Consider the following 18,100-nt stretch of genomic DNA (forward strand, 5'->3'; position numbering starts at 1 on the left):
TGGCCACTGAAGAGGAAGCTTGTGCCTGTAGTATGGTTCAGGTTATCAATCATTCTACCAGATTGTTTACAAATAGTACAGGAACAAAATCATCCAGGTGCATTATTTGTTTTTACACCTGGTGTAGAAATTTGTTATAAAGCAGTGTCCACAACCATTGGAGAGAAATTAGGAAAAGGGAGTTGCAAATAAGTCTGGCTGCTCATGTGCTTGGCAGACATATTGTAAATTGAGAAATTGTGTGACTAAATTGAACAAAATAGAAGAATAAATTGTGTTGTGAAACTAAGATAGCTGAAATAAAGTATGATGGAAAAAAACTTTTTTTTCATAGAACCAGATGGCTCATTTATCACAAAACCTTTTGCCAATGCCAATTATTTAAACAACAACATTGGCAACATGGGCAAACTTTGGCATTACGTGCCAACAACAAACTGTGAGCCATTCATGCATAAAAAACCTAATACTGATAAAAAGGCATTGTAATTTAGAATTGGGTAAAGTTCATGTGGGAGAGGTGGAAAAAGAGAAAGCAATAACGAGAAACCACGTGGTATTGACAACCTAGATGGGAAATTACTGAGGATGGTAGCAGACTATATCACCACTCCTATTTGCCACATCTTCAATCTGAACCTGGACAATCACTTGTGATTCCGCTCCCCAAGAAAGATAACGCTTCCTTTACTGGCTCTAACAGCCAATCAATCAGCTGCTAGTTCTTAGCAACATGTTAAAAACATTGTATTTGACTGCATGTATGTATGTACTGCACTGATGCAAATGTCTAATGTTTGGCTGAAAGACATGTATAATAAGAAGATTGTGGGAGCTGTATTGTTAGATTTTAGTGCAGCCTTTGATATTGATATTATTGACCATCATTTGTTTTTGAAAAATGATTTATCGAATAGAACACGAAGGGCTTTCTTTAACGTATAACATGTAAAGTGTGGTATTCTCCAAGAGAGCTGTCTTGGACTCTTTCAATTTTTCTAATGATCTACCACAAGCCAGAAAAACAAAGTATGCAGATGATTCAACACTATATATGTCAGCATCGACAGCTAGTGAAATAACTAGCTGTAGCACTAACGGTAGCGCTGTCTTAGGCGTTTCAAGGTACGGATATTGCAATATTTTGCCTTGGCCACATCAGCAGCCCTCATGCCTCCTTACAGCATGCTTAAGGCATGTTCACACAGATGAGCAGGGACCCTAGCCATCGCTCTTTTGGTGTTTTTCAGAGTCAGTAGAAAGGCCTCTTTAGTGTCCTAAGTTTTCATAACTGTGACCTTAATTGCCTACCGTCTGTAAGCTGCTAGTGTCTTAACGACCATTCCACAGGTGCATGTTCATTAATCGTTTTTGGTTGAACAAGCATGTGAAAGTGTTTAAACCCTTTACAATGAAGATTTGTGAAGTTATTTGGATTTTTACAATTTATCTTTGAAAGACAGGGTCCTGAAAAGGGGACGTTTCTTTTTTATTTTTAGGGATCACCGTTAGCTGCTGCTTCTTCCTCGGGTCCAAACACATTAAGGCACTTACATTACATGTCAAACATAAGATAAAACATTACATCATATAACATTATTACACCACTACATATCTACAATACAAAATGTATAATACCACCATATAACAATATTTCAGTGCACATGTGTGTAGATTGCGTGTGCTAACACTTGTGTGCATATGCGTGTGTTGATCTAGTGTGTGTCTTCACAGTTCCCGTTGTTCCATAAGGTGTATATCTACCTGCTTTTTAAATGTGATTCTACTGCTTGCATCAGTTACCTGATGTGGAGTAGAGTTCCATGTAGTCATGGCTCTATGTAGTACTGTGCGGCTCCCATAGTCTCTTCTGGACTTGGGGATTGTGACGAGACCTCTGGTGACATGTCTGTGATGTATGCATGGGTGTCCAAGCTGTGTGCTAGTAGTTTAAAGCTCGGTACATTCAGCTTGTCATTCAGCTTGTCAACACAAGTAGTGATGAATTCAATCTTTCTTCCACTTTGAGCCATGAGAGATTGACATTAATATCATTAATGTTAGCTCCCCGTGTATTTTTAAGGGCCGGAAGTGCTGCCCTGTTCTGAGCCAACTGTAATTTTCCTAAGTCCCTCTTTGTGGCACCTGACCACACTACTGAACAATAGTCCAGGTGCGACAAAACTAGGACCTGCCTTGTTGATCGTGTTGTTAAGGCAGAGCACCGCTTTATTATGGAAAGACTTCTCCCCATCTTAGCTACCAAGCAGTTTAATCACCTCAACTTGCTCAATTTCCACATTATCCATTACAAGATTTAGTTGAGGTTTTGGGTTTAGTGAATGATTTGTCCCAAATACAATGCTTTTAGTTTTTGAAATATTTAGGACTAACTTATTTCTTGCCACCCATTCTGAAACGAACTGCAAATTTTTGTTAAGTGTTGCACTGCTTCTTAACACATCGTGCATCCAACCCGGAAGCCAGCTGCACCAATGTGTCAGAGGCTACGACACCCGGGAGGCCTCCCGGGTGGCGCAGTGGTTAAGGGCGCTGTACTGCGCCAGCTGTGCCATCAGAGTACCTGGGTTCGCGCCCAGGCTCTGTCGTAACCGGCAGCGACCGGGAGGTCCGTGGGGCGACACACAATTGGCCTAGCGTCGTCCGGGTTAGGGAGGGCTTGGTCAGTAGGGATGTCCTTGTCTCATCGCGCACCAGCGACTCCTGTGGCGGGCCGGGCGCAGTGCACGCTAACCAAGGTTGCCAGGTGCACGGTGTAGCCTCCGACACATTGGTGCAGCTGGCTTCCGGGTTGGATGCGCGCTGTGTTAAGAAGCAGTGCGGCTGGTTGGGTTGTGTATTGGAGGACGCATGACTTTCAACCTAAGTCTCTCCCGAGCACGTACGGGAGTTGTAGCGATGAGACAAGATAGTAGCTACTACAACAAATGGATACCACGAAATTGGGGAGAAAAAGGGGTAAAAAATAATAATAAAAAAATAAAAATAAGTGGTCATTGCAGTCGCTGTAGTAGCGGACCTGTATAGTGTTGAGACATCCACACACACTGGCCTAACTCAAAGAGTGCTGAAAGTCTATTGTAAATTTGTTTACTGTAAAATAATACTGGAACTGGTCAAACACAATTTTTTCAAAAGTTTACTCAGGGTTGGTAACAGGCTGATTGGTTGGCTATTTGGGGCTTTACCATTCTTGGGTAGCGGAATTACTTTTTACTTTCTAGTAGGCTTAAATTGAAGATATGGCAAATAGGAGTGGCAATATTGTCCGCTATAATATTGTACAAATCATTCCATGAGTACTAGACGTTAGCTGAATCTGGTAATGAATGATGTGGCTGTTATGAAAGTAGAGGCAACTAAACTTCTTTGTGTTACCATAAACTGTCATTGTGAAGGCATATTGACTCTATTGTTGTAAAGATGGGTAGAAGTCTGTCTGCAAGAAAGAGGGGCTCTGCATTTTTAACACCACATTCTACCAAGCAAGTCCTGCAGGCTCTGGTTTTGTCACATCTTGCCCGGTTATACGGTCAGGTGCTGAAAAAACGACCTAGGAAAGCTGCAGCTGGACCAGAACAGAGCAGTACGTCTTGCTTGTCACTGTAACCAAAGGGCTAATAGAAATATTGACTGCATTGCTTCTTGTTTTATGTCCCATAGGGCGGCGCACAATTGGCCCGAGTTTGGCCGGGGTCTGCCGTCATTGTAAATTATAATTTGTTCTCAACCGACTTTCCTAGTTAAATGACGGTTAAAAAAAAAAGAAAAAAAAGAGAGAAATATTAGTGTTGAAAATTCCAAATTATCTGTATAATCAATCTTACAGTGGGGCAAAAAAGTATTTAGTCAGCCACCAATTGTGCAAGTTCTCCCACTTAAAAAGATGAGAGGCCTGCAATTTTCATCATAGGTACACTTCAACTATGACAGACAAAATTAGAAAGAAAAATCCAGAAAATCACATTGTAGGATTTTTAATGAATTATTTGCAAATTATAGTGGAAAATAAGTATTTGGTCACCTACAAACAAGCAAGATTTCTGGCTCTCACAGACCTGTAACTTCTTCTTTAAGAGGCTCCTCTGTCCTCCACTCGTTACCTGTATTAATGGCACCTGTTTGAACTTGTTATCAGTATAAAAGACACCTGTCCACAACCTCAAACACTCCAAACTCCACTATGGCCAAGACCAAAGAGGTGTCAAAGGACACCAGAAACAAAATTGTAGACCTGCACCAGGCTGGGAAGACTGAATCTGCAATAGGTAAGCAGCTTGGTTTGAAGAAATCAACTGTGGGAGCAATTATTAGGAAATGGAAGACATACAAGACCACTGATAATCTCCCTCGATCTGGGGTTCCACGCAAGATCTCACCCCGTGAGATCCCCAAAATGATCACAAGAACGGTGAGCAAAAATCCCAGAACCACACGGGGGGGGGGGGGGACCTAGTCAATGACCTGCAGAGAGCTGGGACCAAAGTAACAAAGCCTACCATCAGTAACACACTACGCAGCCAGGGACCGTGTCCCCCTGCTTAGCCAGTCCAGGCCCGTCTGAAGTTTGCTAGAGAGCATTTGGATGATCCGGAAGAAGATTGGGAGAATGTCATATGGTCTGATGAAACCAAAATATAACTTTTTGGTAAAAACTCAACTCGTCGTGTTTGGAGGACAAAGAATGCTGAGTTGCATCCAAAGAACACCATACCTACTGTGAAGCATGGGGGTGGAAACATCATGCTTTGGGGCTGTTTTTCTGCAAAGGGACCAGGACAACTGATCCGTGTAAAGGAAATAATGAAAGGGGCCATGTATCGTGGGATATTTTGAGTGAAAACCTCCTTCCATCAGCAAGGGCATTGAAGATGAAACGTGGCTGGGTCTTTCAGCATGACAATGATCTCAAACACACCGCCCGGGCAACGAAGGAGTGGCTTCGTAAGAAGCATTTCAAGGTCCTGGAGTGGCCTAGCCAGTCTCCAGATCTCAACCCCATATAAAATATTTGGAGGGAGTTGAAAGTCCGTGTTGCCCAGCAACAGCCCCAAAACATCACTGCATGGAGGAATGGGCCAAAATACCAGCAACAGTGTGTGAAAACCTTGTGAAGACTTACAGAAAACGTTTGACCTCTGTCATTGCCAACAAAGGGTATTAAGTATTAAGATAAACTTTGTTATTGACCAAATACTTATTTTCCACCATAATTTGCAAATAAATTTATTTTTAAAAAAATGATTGAGAGAATGCAAAGCTGTCAAGGCAAAGGGTGGCTACTTTGAAGAATCTCAAATGTACAATAAAACACTTTTTTGGTTACATGATTCCATATATGTTGTTTTGATGTCTTCACTATTATTCTACAATGTAGAAATAGTACAAATAAAGACAAATACTTGAATGAGTCTGTGTGTCCAAACGTTTGACACGTGGTACTGTATCTACGGGCCATGGTTTTTGACAGGGTGGCACTTTATGTACAGTACTGTACTGTACGATGCACCTCTGTTGATTGGATAGAAGTCACTTAGATTCGATTGATATTATCTGAGGTGTTCTAAAATACATCCATACAGGCAACCATTGACCTCTTGAGGCAGATCGTCTCTAATTGAGAAACAACCCTGACTCCATCTGTTACCAGAAACAATTAGCCCATTTATATTTTAGCCCCATAACAACATTAACCCTTTAGACAAGCAACTATTTGTCCTAAAATCACTTGGAAGCTGCATGAAGTTGAATGACTTAAGGTAAGTCTACAAGGTGAGGCAATCTCTGGTTAAAAGGTTTAATAAACCATGTTTATTTGGAAGTCCAAGCAGTATTAACATGAATAGGAGTTACGCACTGTTCCAAACATCTTCAGGTTTCGCCATGTTCAAATCAAACATTGAGTAAATAGTTACATAGTGTTTAACCTCTCTAGGATAGGGGACGCTCGCGTCCCACTTTGCCAAAAGCCAGGGAAAATGCAGTGTGGCAAATTCAAATAAAATTATATAAAAATCAAACTTTCATTAAATCACACATGTAGGATACTAAATTAAAGCTACACTCGTTGTGAATCCAGCCAACGTGTCAGAAAAAGGCTTTTCGGCGAAAGCATAAGAAGCTATTATCTGATGATAGCACTACAGTAAACAAAGAGAGTAGCATATTTCAACTCTGCAGGTGCTACCCAAAACGCAGAATTAAAATATAAATCATGCCCTACCTTTGACGAGCTTCTTTTGTTGGCACTCCAATATGTCCCATAAACATCACAATTGGTCCTTTTGTTCGATTAATTCCGTCCATACATATCCAAAATGTCCATTTATTTGGCGCGTTTGATCCAGAAAAAAACAGCTTCCAATTTGTGCACCGTCACTACAAAATATCTAAAAAGTTACCTGTAAACTTTGCCAAAACATTTCAAACTACTTTTGTAATACAAATGTAGGTATTTTTAAATGTTAATAATCGATCAAATTGAAGACGGGTCGATCTGTGTTCAATACAGGAAGACAACAACCCAACGCTACTTTTCAAGTCTTGCGCAGTGTTACCCAGTTCCAAGATGGCCGTACTTCTTCATTTCACAAAGGAATAACCTCAACCATTTTCCAAAGACTGGTGACATCCAGTGGAAGCGGTAGGAACTGCAAACAAGTTCCTTATGAATATAGTTCCCCAATGAAAACTCATTGAAAAGACAGAGACCTCAAAAAAAAAAAATTCTAAATGATTAGTCCTGGGGTTTTGCCCGCTACAAGTTCTGTTATACTCACAGACATGATTCAAACAGTTTTAGAAACTTCAGAGTGTTTTCTATCCATACTAATAATATGCATATCTTATATTCTTGGCATGAGTAGCAGGAAGTTGAAATTGGGCACGCTATTTATCCAAAAGTGAAAATGCTGCCCCCTATACCTTAAGAAGTTGTAAGACTTAGGGAATTTCCCATGCAATGCTAACTAAACTCATAAATCGTACAATTATCTATAATCATTATGTCAAGTAATTGACATAACGATGATGGAATATTGTCATAATGATGATGGAATTTGATTAAAATCACTTAACTCCTACCTAATAATGTTCTGTTGTGGGATACATACTTTTGAGGCAGATTTGTTGACTCTTTGCAAAACATTGGTCAAACAGAATTCTATCCATCAGTGTACTAAGAACAGGCTGCAAACTGGTTGAGCGGCTATTAGAGCCAGCAAAGGGTGCTTTACTATTTTTAGGCAGTGGAATTACTTTAGCTTCCTTCCACGCTTGTGGACACACACATTCCTTTAGGCTTTGGTTAAAGATATAGCAAATATGGGTACCATTCTTAATAGTTTCCCATCAAGGTTGTCTATACCTGGTGGCTTATCATTATTATATAATTCTTTTCATTGTGTTTTATGTCATTTATCTTGGTTTGGTAATGTAATTTCTTCTTCTTTTTGTTAAGTTTAGTCACAACATTTCTCAATTTACAGTATGTCAACCAATCAGCTGAGAGAAACAAAGAGAGAGCAGTCCATCAAGTGTGTGTGTGTGTAAGTGTGCGTGTCCTGCGGGGCTGACACTACGAAACCACAGGCATGGCTCTCTCATCCCTTCCAGGCTTTTGGGAGGGAGGGTGGACCATGAGCCTGTCATAGCGGACATAAGCAATGTCCTGATGCACTCTGGCAGCTTTCATGACTGGGATAATTTGTTTCCTCTTCTGGCACACAGCTTCAGGATAGTCTTTGTTGAGGAAACATCCCATTCTTGGCTCTGACCTAAACCTCAGCTGGAGTTGTGTATAAAGGGTGTGACCATTGAGCAAGTTGAAGAAGCTAAACTCCTAGGGTACATTGGGTGGTCAATTACCATGGTCAAGCCATATTGACAAAGTTGTTGGAATGCCTCATAGTCGTGTGATTCACTCAGAATTTGAATTCATTAGCATGTCACTCAGTAAATCTACGCCCCCTAAGTTCCAAACAGTCTCACACTGTTACCAGGCTCTATGCATCAGCCTGGGGATGAGGTTAGGTAATCTGCAAATAAAGCTATTGAAATATGTCATCTACTTATATGTCACATCTATCATGTCTTCCTCTATAACAATGATCTTACCTTCAGCCCTTCAACACCTGGGATGCCAGGAGGCCCGAGGGAACCCTGTAAAAAACACAAAAAACAAACACTTCTAAGACATTCCATGTTTTATATAACATATAGTATGCTTGCATGTGTCTACGGGAAGGTGACTATGATGTGCTGTCTTAAGTATATGTCTTTGTGTTTTTCCCTGTTAAGACTAGTGATGATTAAGACCATGATTTAATGAAAGGTGTCATATGCAGAGTGACATAACTTCTCAGTACTGATTATTTGACAGTTCTATGGCTGCCACTAAAACCTCTTGTGCTCAACTCCAACTTTCTGTGGCTCACCTTCAAATTTATTTGACAAATGCCTAAAGCATGACTAGGGCTGTGGTGGTCATGACATTTTGTCATCCGGTGATTGTCAAGCAAATAACTGCCCGTCTCCCAGTAATTGACCGTTAATTAACAAACACATTTAGCATCTCCTGGCTTCCACACAAAGCATACAAGCCACTGATGCAGACCTTTGGAACTTCTTCATTTTAAAAAGTAAAATAAATCCATGTAATATAGGCTAGCGTATCACAATAAATCCCTTATTTATTTTAGACAGGTCTAGGGAAACTTGACATTAATTTTTTTTTGTCTATTTCAGAAGAGCATACACTGAGTTGTCCTTATGATAGGCCCTGATCTGGCTAAGCCATATGGTTGTAGGCAACACTAGTTCATTTAGCAGATCAGATTTGCTTAGAATTCCATGGTATTATTTTATGTTATTTTATAGTATGTAGAATACAATTGGAGGGAGTGAGGGAGTGCACACCTGTGGCTATTATTTGTTGAGCGGTCAACAAAGAAACAGGTACTCCTATATGTTTAATTTACAGCTCTTTAAAAATGCGACTCTATTGATCACTTGAAAAAAGTTGCATGAAAGTTGCATGAACTCTGCTTTGCGTTTTGCGCAGGCTGTACACACTTCATCAGTCTCTCATTCACAATTTGACAAGCACTTGATAATGCCTCCCCTTTGTGTGGCTGTAATGCCCCCTAAAAAATCCATGTATTTTGCGGCCAGTGGCCATTGTGCCCTTGGTCTGAATTATAATATCACCCGGATGTGCAACTGCGAGTGTCCTTATCCAATTCCGAGGCGCATATTGAAGATATTGGAAGAACTATCCTTTTACATTTCATCTGCCAACAAGACGAGTAGGCCTAACGAACAGCAAAAGCACTAGCCTATGTCAATCTACCATCCCCCATAGTACAAAAAATGACCTATTCTATTCTGTGTGAGAAACAAATATTCAAAATAAATTCATAAAAAATCTACAATGTGATTTTCTGGATTTCTTTTCTAATTTCATCTGTCATAGTTGAAATGTACCTAAGATGAAAATTACAGGCCTCTCTCATCTTTTTAAGTGGGAGAACTTGCATAATTGGTGGCTGACTAAATACTTTTTTGCCCCACTGTACATATGAGATGAGTAACGCAAGATATGTAAACACTATGAAAGTGAAATTAATAAAGTGACTAGTGTTCAATTTATTTAACTGGCCAATGATTTCAAGTCTGTATGTTGGCAGCAGCCTCTCTGTGCTAGTGATGGCTATTTAACAGTCTGATGGCCTGAGAAAGAAGCTGTTTTTCAGTCTCTCGGTCCCAACTTTGATGCACCTGTACTGACTTCACCTTCTGGATGATAGCGGGGTGAACAAGCAGTGGTTGTTGTCCTTGATGAGGGCAGGTAGTTTGCCCCCAGTGATGTGTTGGACAGAGCGCACCACCCTCTGGAGAAACCTGCGGATGTGGGTGGTGCAAGTTTGCCGTTAGAGGTCGACCGATAAATCAGGGCCAATTTCAAGTTTTCATAACAATCGGTAATCAGCCTTTTTGGACTCTGATTATGGCCGATTACATTGCAATCCACGAGGAGACTGCGTAGCAGGCTGACCACCTGTTATGCGAGTGCAGCATCTAAAGGACCTTGTGGCTGCCAGGAGCCAAGGTAAGTTGCTAGCTAACATTAAACTTATCTTATAAAAAACAATCAATCTTCACATAATCACTAATTAACTACACATGGTTGATGATATTACTAGGTTAACTAGCTTGCCCTGCGTTGCATATAATCAACGTGGTGCCTGTTAATTTATCATCGAATCCCAGCCTACTTCAACTTCACCAAACGGGTGATGATTTAACAAAAGCACATTTGTGAAAAAAAGCACAAACGATCCTAACCATAAACATCAATGCCATCCTTAAAATAAATACACAGAAGTATATTTTTTTACTTGAATATTTTGTTAAAAGAAATGCATGTTAGCAGGCAATATTAACGAGGGGAATTGTGTCACTTCTCTTGCGTTCAGTGCAAGCAAAGTCAGGGTAAGTTTTGGCCGCATGGCTCGTTGCGAACTGTGTGAAGACCATTTCTTCCTAACAAAGACCGTAATTAATTTGCCAGAATTTTACATAATTATGACATAACATTGAAGGTTGTGCAATGTAGAAGCAATACTTAGACTTAGGGTTGCCAACCGTTCGATAAAATAGGGAAAGGTTCCGTATTTCACTGAAAGAATAAACGTTTTGTTTTCGAAATGATAGTTTACGGATTTGACCATATTAATGACCAAAGGCTCGTATTTCTGTGTGTTTATTATAATTAAGTCTATGATTTGATATTTGATAGAGCAGTCTGACTGTGCGGTGGTAGGCAACAGCAGGCTTGTAAGAATTCATTCAAACTGCACTTTACTGTGTTTGCCAGCAGCTCTTAGCAATGCTTGAAGCACAGCGTTGTTAATCACTTCAAGCCTATGAACTTCTGAGATTAGGCTGGCAATACTAAAGTGCCTATAAGAACATCCAATAGTCAAAGGTATATGAAACACAAATGGTATAGAGAGAAATAGTTGACATGTCATAATTCCTATAATAACTCCAACCTAAAACGTATTAACTGGGAATATTGAAGACTCATGTTAATAAAAGGAATGTTCAGCCTCCTGAGGTTTAAGAGGCGGACCATTTCAATTTGTCAGAGATATGTACGCCGCGGAACGTAAAACTTTCCACCTTCTCCACTTCTGTCCCATCGATGTGGATAGGGGGTGCTCCATCTGCTGTTTCTTGAAGTCCATGACACTCTACTTTGTTTTGTTGACGTTGAGTGAGAGGTTATTTTCCTGACACCACACTCACAGAGCACTCACCTCCTCCCTGTTAGGCTGTCTCGTCATTGTTGGTAATCAAGCCTACTACTGTTGTGTCGTCTGTAAACTTGATGAGTGAGTTGGAGGCGTGCTTAGCCACACCGTCAATGGATGAACAGGGAGTACAGGAGGAGGCTGAGTATGCACCCTTGCGGGGCCCCAGTGTTGAGGATCAGCGATGTGGAGATGTTGTTTCCTACCTTCACCACCTGGGGGCAGCCCATCAGGAAGTCCAGGATCCAATTGCACAGGTTGGGGTTCAGACCCAGGGCCTTGAGCTTAATGTGAAGCATGTGGGGACGGCAGACTGGGATAGGGAGAGATGGAATATGTCCGTAAACAAATCAGCCAGCTGGTCTGCGCATGCTCTGAGGACGTGGTTAGGGATGCTGTCTGGGCCGGCGGCCTTGCGAGGGTTAACACGTTTAAATGTCTTACTCATGTCGGCCACGGAGCATGAGAGCCCACAGTCCTTGGTAGCTCGCCGCGTCGGTGGCATTGTGTTATCCTGAAAGAGGACGAAGAACCTGTTTAGCTTGTCCGGAAGCAAGACATCGATGTCCGCGACGTGGCTGGTTTTCCTTTTGTAGTCCGTGATTGTCTGTAGACCCTGCCAAATACATCTTGTGTCTGAGCCGTTGAATTGCAACTCCACTTTGTCTCAATACTGATGTTTTGCCTGTTTGATTGCTACTCTGTCTGTATTCGGCCATAATCCCCATCACCTTGCCATGGTTAAATGCGGTGGCTCGTGCTTTCAGTTTTGCGCGAATGCTGCCATCTATCCACGGCTTCTGGTTAGGGTAGGTTTTAATAGTCACAGTAGGTACAACATCTCCTATGCACCTCTAGTTAAACTCAGTAATTGTCTCAGTGTACGCATTCATATTATTCTCAGAAGCTACCCGAACATATCCCAGTCCGGGGATCAAAACAATCTTGAAGTGTGGATTCTGATTGGTCAGACCAGCGTTGAATAGTCCTTAGCATGGGTGCTTCCTCTTTGAATTTCTGCCTATAGGAAGGGAGGAGCAAAATGAAGTTGTGGTCAGATTTGCCGAAAGGAGGGCTTGGGAGGGCCTTGTATGCATACCGGAAGTTAGAGTAACAATGGTTCAGTGTTTTTCCAGCACTAGAGCTGCAGTCGATGTGCTGATAGAATCAAGGTAGCCTTTTTCTAAAATTTGTTTTGTTAAAATCCCCAGCTACAATAAATGCATCCTAAGGATATGTGGTTTCCAGTTTGCACAAAGTCCAGTGAAGTTCCTTGAGGGCCGCCGAGGTATCAGCTTGAGGGGGGATTTACACGGCTGTGACAATAACCGAAGAGAGTTCTCTTGGGAGATAATACGGTCGGCATTTGATTGTGAGGTATTCTAGGTCAGGTGAACAAAAAGGACTTGAGTTCCTGTATGTTATTACAATTACACCATGAGTCGTTATTCATGAAACATACACCCCTGCCTTTCTTCTTCCTGGAGAGATGTTTATTTGTGTCGGTGCGATGCACTGAGAATCCAGATGGCTGGACAGATTCCGACAGTTTATCCCGAAAGAGCCATGTTTCCGTGAAACACAGTATGTTACAATCCCTGATGTCTCTCTGGAAAGCAACCCTTGCTCTGATGTCGTCAACTTTGTTATCTAGAGACTGAACGTTTAGTGAGTAATATACTTGAAAGCAGTGGGTGGTGTGTGTGCCTCCGAAGTCTGACTAGAAGACCACTCCGAATTCCTCTCCTCCATTGGCATTGTTTTGAATTGGCCTCTGGAATCAGTTCAAATGCCTTGGGAGGTGCGAACAAAGGATCCGCTTCGAGAAAGTCGTATTCCTGGTCGTAATGCTGGTGTTGCTGGTGAGTCACCGCCACTCTGATATCCAACAGTTCTTCCGGGCTGTATGTTATAACACATAACATTTTCTGGGATAACAATGTAAGAAAGTATACATTAAAAAAACAAGTTTCCTACGGACTAGACGAGAGGTGGCCCCCTCTGTCAGAGCCATCTTGCTCATGGGCTCTTATGAAGTGTTTGATTAGCTTTTCGAATACATTTACATTGATGTCAGAATGATTAGAGGGACAATAGAGTGCTGAGTACCAGGCAGTTAACAAGTTTGGTAGGCTACTAATGACCATCAGCAGCATCAGAGCTTGGAGAAGCCTAATTACTGTGACTAAATGGTCATCTGGAATTTGACTGCCGTCATGACTCGTGACCGCTGGTGTGGCGGTAATACCCAGCTACAAAACCTCCAGCGCCAGTCCTTGCGAGACACAGCGCTGCGAACAGACAAGGAGAAAATGGGAGAAAAACAAGCTGAGACAACCTTTGATATCTCTGCTCCTCTTCGGGGCAGAGAGGGTTTGATTACCTTAAAATACCATCCAGGGTAAACATCTCATGTGAAATGTCAAGACTTGTGAGATTAGAATGACAGAAAGCACAGGAATTTGGGAATAGCCACACCGAGAAGCTTAGTCAATGTGAAGAATAAAAAAAGGAGACAGCGCTCTGTTATGTTTCCACGTTCTCCTTGTTATTTTCTAGACACAGCAATTTAGACTCTGTAGACATTACAAGTGAGGATTAATGATCTCCTACTCTTTACATGGTCTCTTCAACCTCAGGAGGCTGAAGAAATTTGGCTTGTCACCAAAAACACTCACAAACTTTTACAGATGCACAATCGAGAGCATCCTGGCGGGCTGTATCACCGCCTGGTACGGCAGCTGCTCCGCTCATAACCGTAAGGCTCTCCAGAGGGTAGTGAGGTCTGCACAACGCATCACCGGGTGTAAAATACTTGCCCTCCAGGACACCTACACCACCCGATGTCACAGGAAGGCCAAAAAGATCATCAAGGACAACAACCACCCGGGCCACTGCCTGTTCACCCCGCTATCATCCAGAAGGTGAGGTCAGTACAGTTGCATCAAAGCGGGGACCGAGAGATTGAAAAACAGCGTCTATCTCAAGGCCATCAGACTGTTAAACAGCCATCACTAACATTGAGTGGCTGCTGCCAACATACTGACTCAACTCTAGCCACTTTAATAATGGAAAAATTGAAGTAATAAATGTATCACTAGCCACTTCAAACAATGCCACTTTATATAATGTTTTCCTACCCTACATTACTCATCTCATATGTATATGCTGTACTCTATACCATCTACTGCATCTTGCCTATGCCGTTCGGCCATCACTTATTCATATATTTTTATGTACATATTCATATTAATTCCTTTACACTTGTGTGTATAAGGTAGTGGTTGTGAAATTGTTAGGTTAAATTACTTGTTAGATATTACTGCATGGTCGGAACTAGAAGCACAAGCATTTCGCTACACTTGCATTAACATCTGCTAACCATGTGTATGTGACAAATACAATTTGATTTGGTGGTTATCATGTGTGCCCTACTGCTCTATAGTAAGCCTGAGACTAGCATAGAATCTCATGGCTCAGCAGCACTATTAACCCTCATACAAATAAATGGGTACATTTTTGATCACAGCCCAATGGTAATTTATTCAATTCTTCCACATTTTCATTTTTGTCAATGCACTTGTTCTTGCATTGTTTAGTATTTCTGTATCAATATGGACTTTTTTATTAATTCTGTCTATATTAATTTGATAGATAGGATCTTTATTTGAATCTAGGTTTCTCTTGAGACATAGTAACAAGTTATCCATACCTCCAGAGGGTGGAGGGGGACCTGTATCAGATTTTGACCAGATAGACAGAACTCAGATACGCTCTGAATCTACACCCAGAGCTGTATTGGTGTGTATTCTTTAAAATGTAATCATTCTAGGGCAAATCTAAAAACCTGCAGAGATGCCGCACCGTATGTACTTGCCTATGGTTATAACTGGTTACAACCATGCACAAAATCAATATTAACTTACATGTATGCTTTGTTGCAGTCAAACAGCTCATAAAAATCTGTCAGAATACTTGGTAGAACTGTAATACTATAATGTTTGTGTTAGAGATGTTAAAAATACAAACCTATGCCTCGTATCATCCCAAATAACATTTTTTTTTACATGATCTCTACCTTAGCGACCTTGATTGTACTTCAGCTATCCCTGAACCTGATTTAGCTTTGAGCCCTTTTCAAGGGTTAAAGGTAGATCGAATGCCTGGTACACCGGAATTATCAGATGTAATTCATAAAAGAGATGACTTTGGGTCAAGGCCAGAAACACAGTCTTAGCCCAGGACTGGCAAGCTTTTAAACAACTGAGGAGTTATTGTGTAAGACAAATCAGACAGGTTAAATCTGATTATTATGTATCCAGTCTTTCGGACTGTAATGGGAACCGTCTAAATTCTGGAAAACTGTCGAACCCTGAAGGGTACTACTTTCTTCTCTCCTCTCAAAAAATTCAGACACTAGCCTCATTACAGATAAAAATGGCATCATTGATGCATTTAGTCAAAATGTATTTCAGTGGGTTCTCTCTTTGAAATAACTTCTAAGCCTATTCACAATGATATTGGGCTGGATGCCGATAGGGGAAACTTGCTGAATGATCAGATAAATTATTATTTTAGGCTATTTACAGAAAAATAAGTCCTGGATGCTTAGCTAGGGACAGTAGTGATCTTAAAAATGATCACCTCATTTCAAGGCATCCTTGTCTAGCTAAGATTCTTGAATCGTTGGTAAATGTCCAACTTTGCTCTTTTTATTTTCCTTTTACGAATGGGCGGTTATTAGAATTCATAAGAGTCTGTATTTACGGTAGCTCCTCAAGATCCGATAGAGACCCAATCCCCTTTTCCCTCAGTCTTCCCGCTCTTTCATTCAAACCCAACCCCCATCCTTTGTGTAATCAGCTGTCATATTAGGTTAGCCCACTAGGGGGTTTTTATGACATGATATATATCTATATATATATATATATATATATATATATATATATACACACAGGATAGATCACACATCGATTACTCATCATGTCATATATATGTATATACACAGGATAGATATATATAAATGTACACAGGATAGATCACACATCGATTACTCATCATGTGTATATGTAATTCTGTGTGATTATTTAGGTATTTTAGTAAATAAATAATTAAGCCAATTTGTGTATTGCTGATTCAACTTATTAACTAGGGTTCGTGCAGATAACCAAGTACTTACGACAATCAGAATGAGACCTACCGATCGAGGTGACAATAATTGACTGCTATTGATATAACAGATCTTCATCTTTAAGGGAGTGGATTCAGGAGATAACCGCTCTATATAAATTAATGCTTCCGTGGTGCCCCAGTTTATTAATGCTTTAATTGTTGCATGGTTTAATTCAATCACGTAATCAATTAAATGTTAGGTAATCGAATTGATAAAATAGCATGTCATATAATTGAATCATAGTCAGACATGACACTTTTGATACTGTTGATTATGATGTTTTTTTTTAATAAGATATGCCTGAACTCTGATATGCCTGTTCATGGTTTCATGATTATCTTAGGGCTAGAACTTAGGCCATCGTGATTGATGGGGTTAGGTCTGAATTTCTTGAAGTACCACAGGGGTTGATTTTGGGACCTATTCTCTTCACTATTTATATAAACACCATTGGTCAGTCTGTAAAAATGTTTAAACTTCATCTATATGCGAATGATACTATTAGTATGTCTGCTGTTGCCCCGACCCTGGCTGTGTCAAAACTGGTTCTCCAATCAAACGTGTTCCCACACATAAATACTTAGACGTTTGGATTGATATGGAATTGACGTTTAAAAAACATATACAGTAGATGAGCTGGTTAAGAAGCTAAGAATTAAAGTTGGCTTTTTCTACTGAAACAGATCTTGCCTTTCTCTAAGCAGTTGGAAGCAGATTATTCAGTCAACCTTTTAATCTGTTCTTGATTATAGTGATATTATTAATAAAAGTGCAGCTGCTATTACTCTTAAACCTTTTGATACTCATTACTGCATCCTGTATCAAAATGTTGGCTTCGCTAAAGACCTGTAGATCTCTACATTACTCTCTTTTTGTTTACAAGGCCCTATTTCATAAACTTCCGTCTTATCTAACTTTGCTGTTGAAGTATAGACACCTGAGTTGCCTAACCCGTTCACAGGGATGGTTAACTCTTAAAGTTCCAAGGGTCTCCACCAAGTTAGGTAAATCTGCTTTTAGTTTTAATGCAAAGTATTGCTGGAACAACTATCCAAATACATTTAATCTTGTTGTTCTGGTGCCACTCGAGCAATTTAACATAATGATTGGGGACTTATTTGTGGAGGACTGTTTGATTTTTAATGTTCTATTTGTGTTTTCCATGACTGCGTTTTTGTATTTTCATGTGTTTATGTTTGGGTATAATGTGTATAATACAACTACATACCTCATCCCCATATTTGTTTTTGTTTTTCTGCTCTTTTGCACACCAGTATTTCTACTTGCACATCCTCATCTGCACATATATAACTTGGCCTATTTATTGCCTTACCTCCTTACTTCATTTGCACACACTGTATACAGATTTTTCTATTGTGTTATTGACTGTACGCTTGTTTATCCCATGTGTAACTCTGTGTTGTTGTTTTTGTCGCACTGTTTTGCTTTATCTTGACCAGGTCACAGTTTTAAATGAGAACTTGTCCTCAACTGGTTTACCTGGTCAAATAAAGGTGAAATAAAAAACTAAAAATAAACAAAAACATTTTTTTGTATATAAAGGTAACATTTGTAAAATATATATATATAT

The 18,100-nt window shown here is 40.4% G+C and overlaps 1 protein-coding gene across 29 annotated transcripts in view; it reads right to left on the bottom strand.

Moving 5' to 3' along the window:
• Positions 1 to 18,100, bottom strand: part of LOC110531933 (collagen alpha-1(XXV) chain) — a 356,708-nt gene that overhangs the window by 84,320 nt on the left and 254,288 nt on the right. For all 29 annotated transcript variants that reach the window (XM_036987814.1, XM_036987810.1, XM_036987806.1 and 26 more), the window contains one exon: positions 8,137 to 8,181. In XM_036987814.1, coding sequence (XP_036843709.1) covers positions 8,137 to 8,181 — 45 coding nt within the window. The remainder of the gene's footprint in view (positions 1 to 8,136; positions 8,182 to 18,100) is intronic.

The sequence above is a fragment of the Oncorhynchus mykiss genome, chromosome 9 (genome assembly GCF_013265735.2).
Source record: "Oncorhynchus mykiss isolate Arlee chromosome 9, USDA_OmykA_1.1, whole genome shotgun sequence".
In the NCBI taxonomy this organism is placed as follows: domain Eukaryota; kingdom Metazoa; phylum Chordata; class Actinopteri; order Salmoniformes; family Salmonidae; genus Oncorhynchus; species Oncorhynchus mykiss.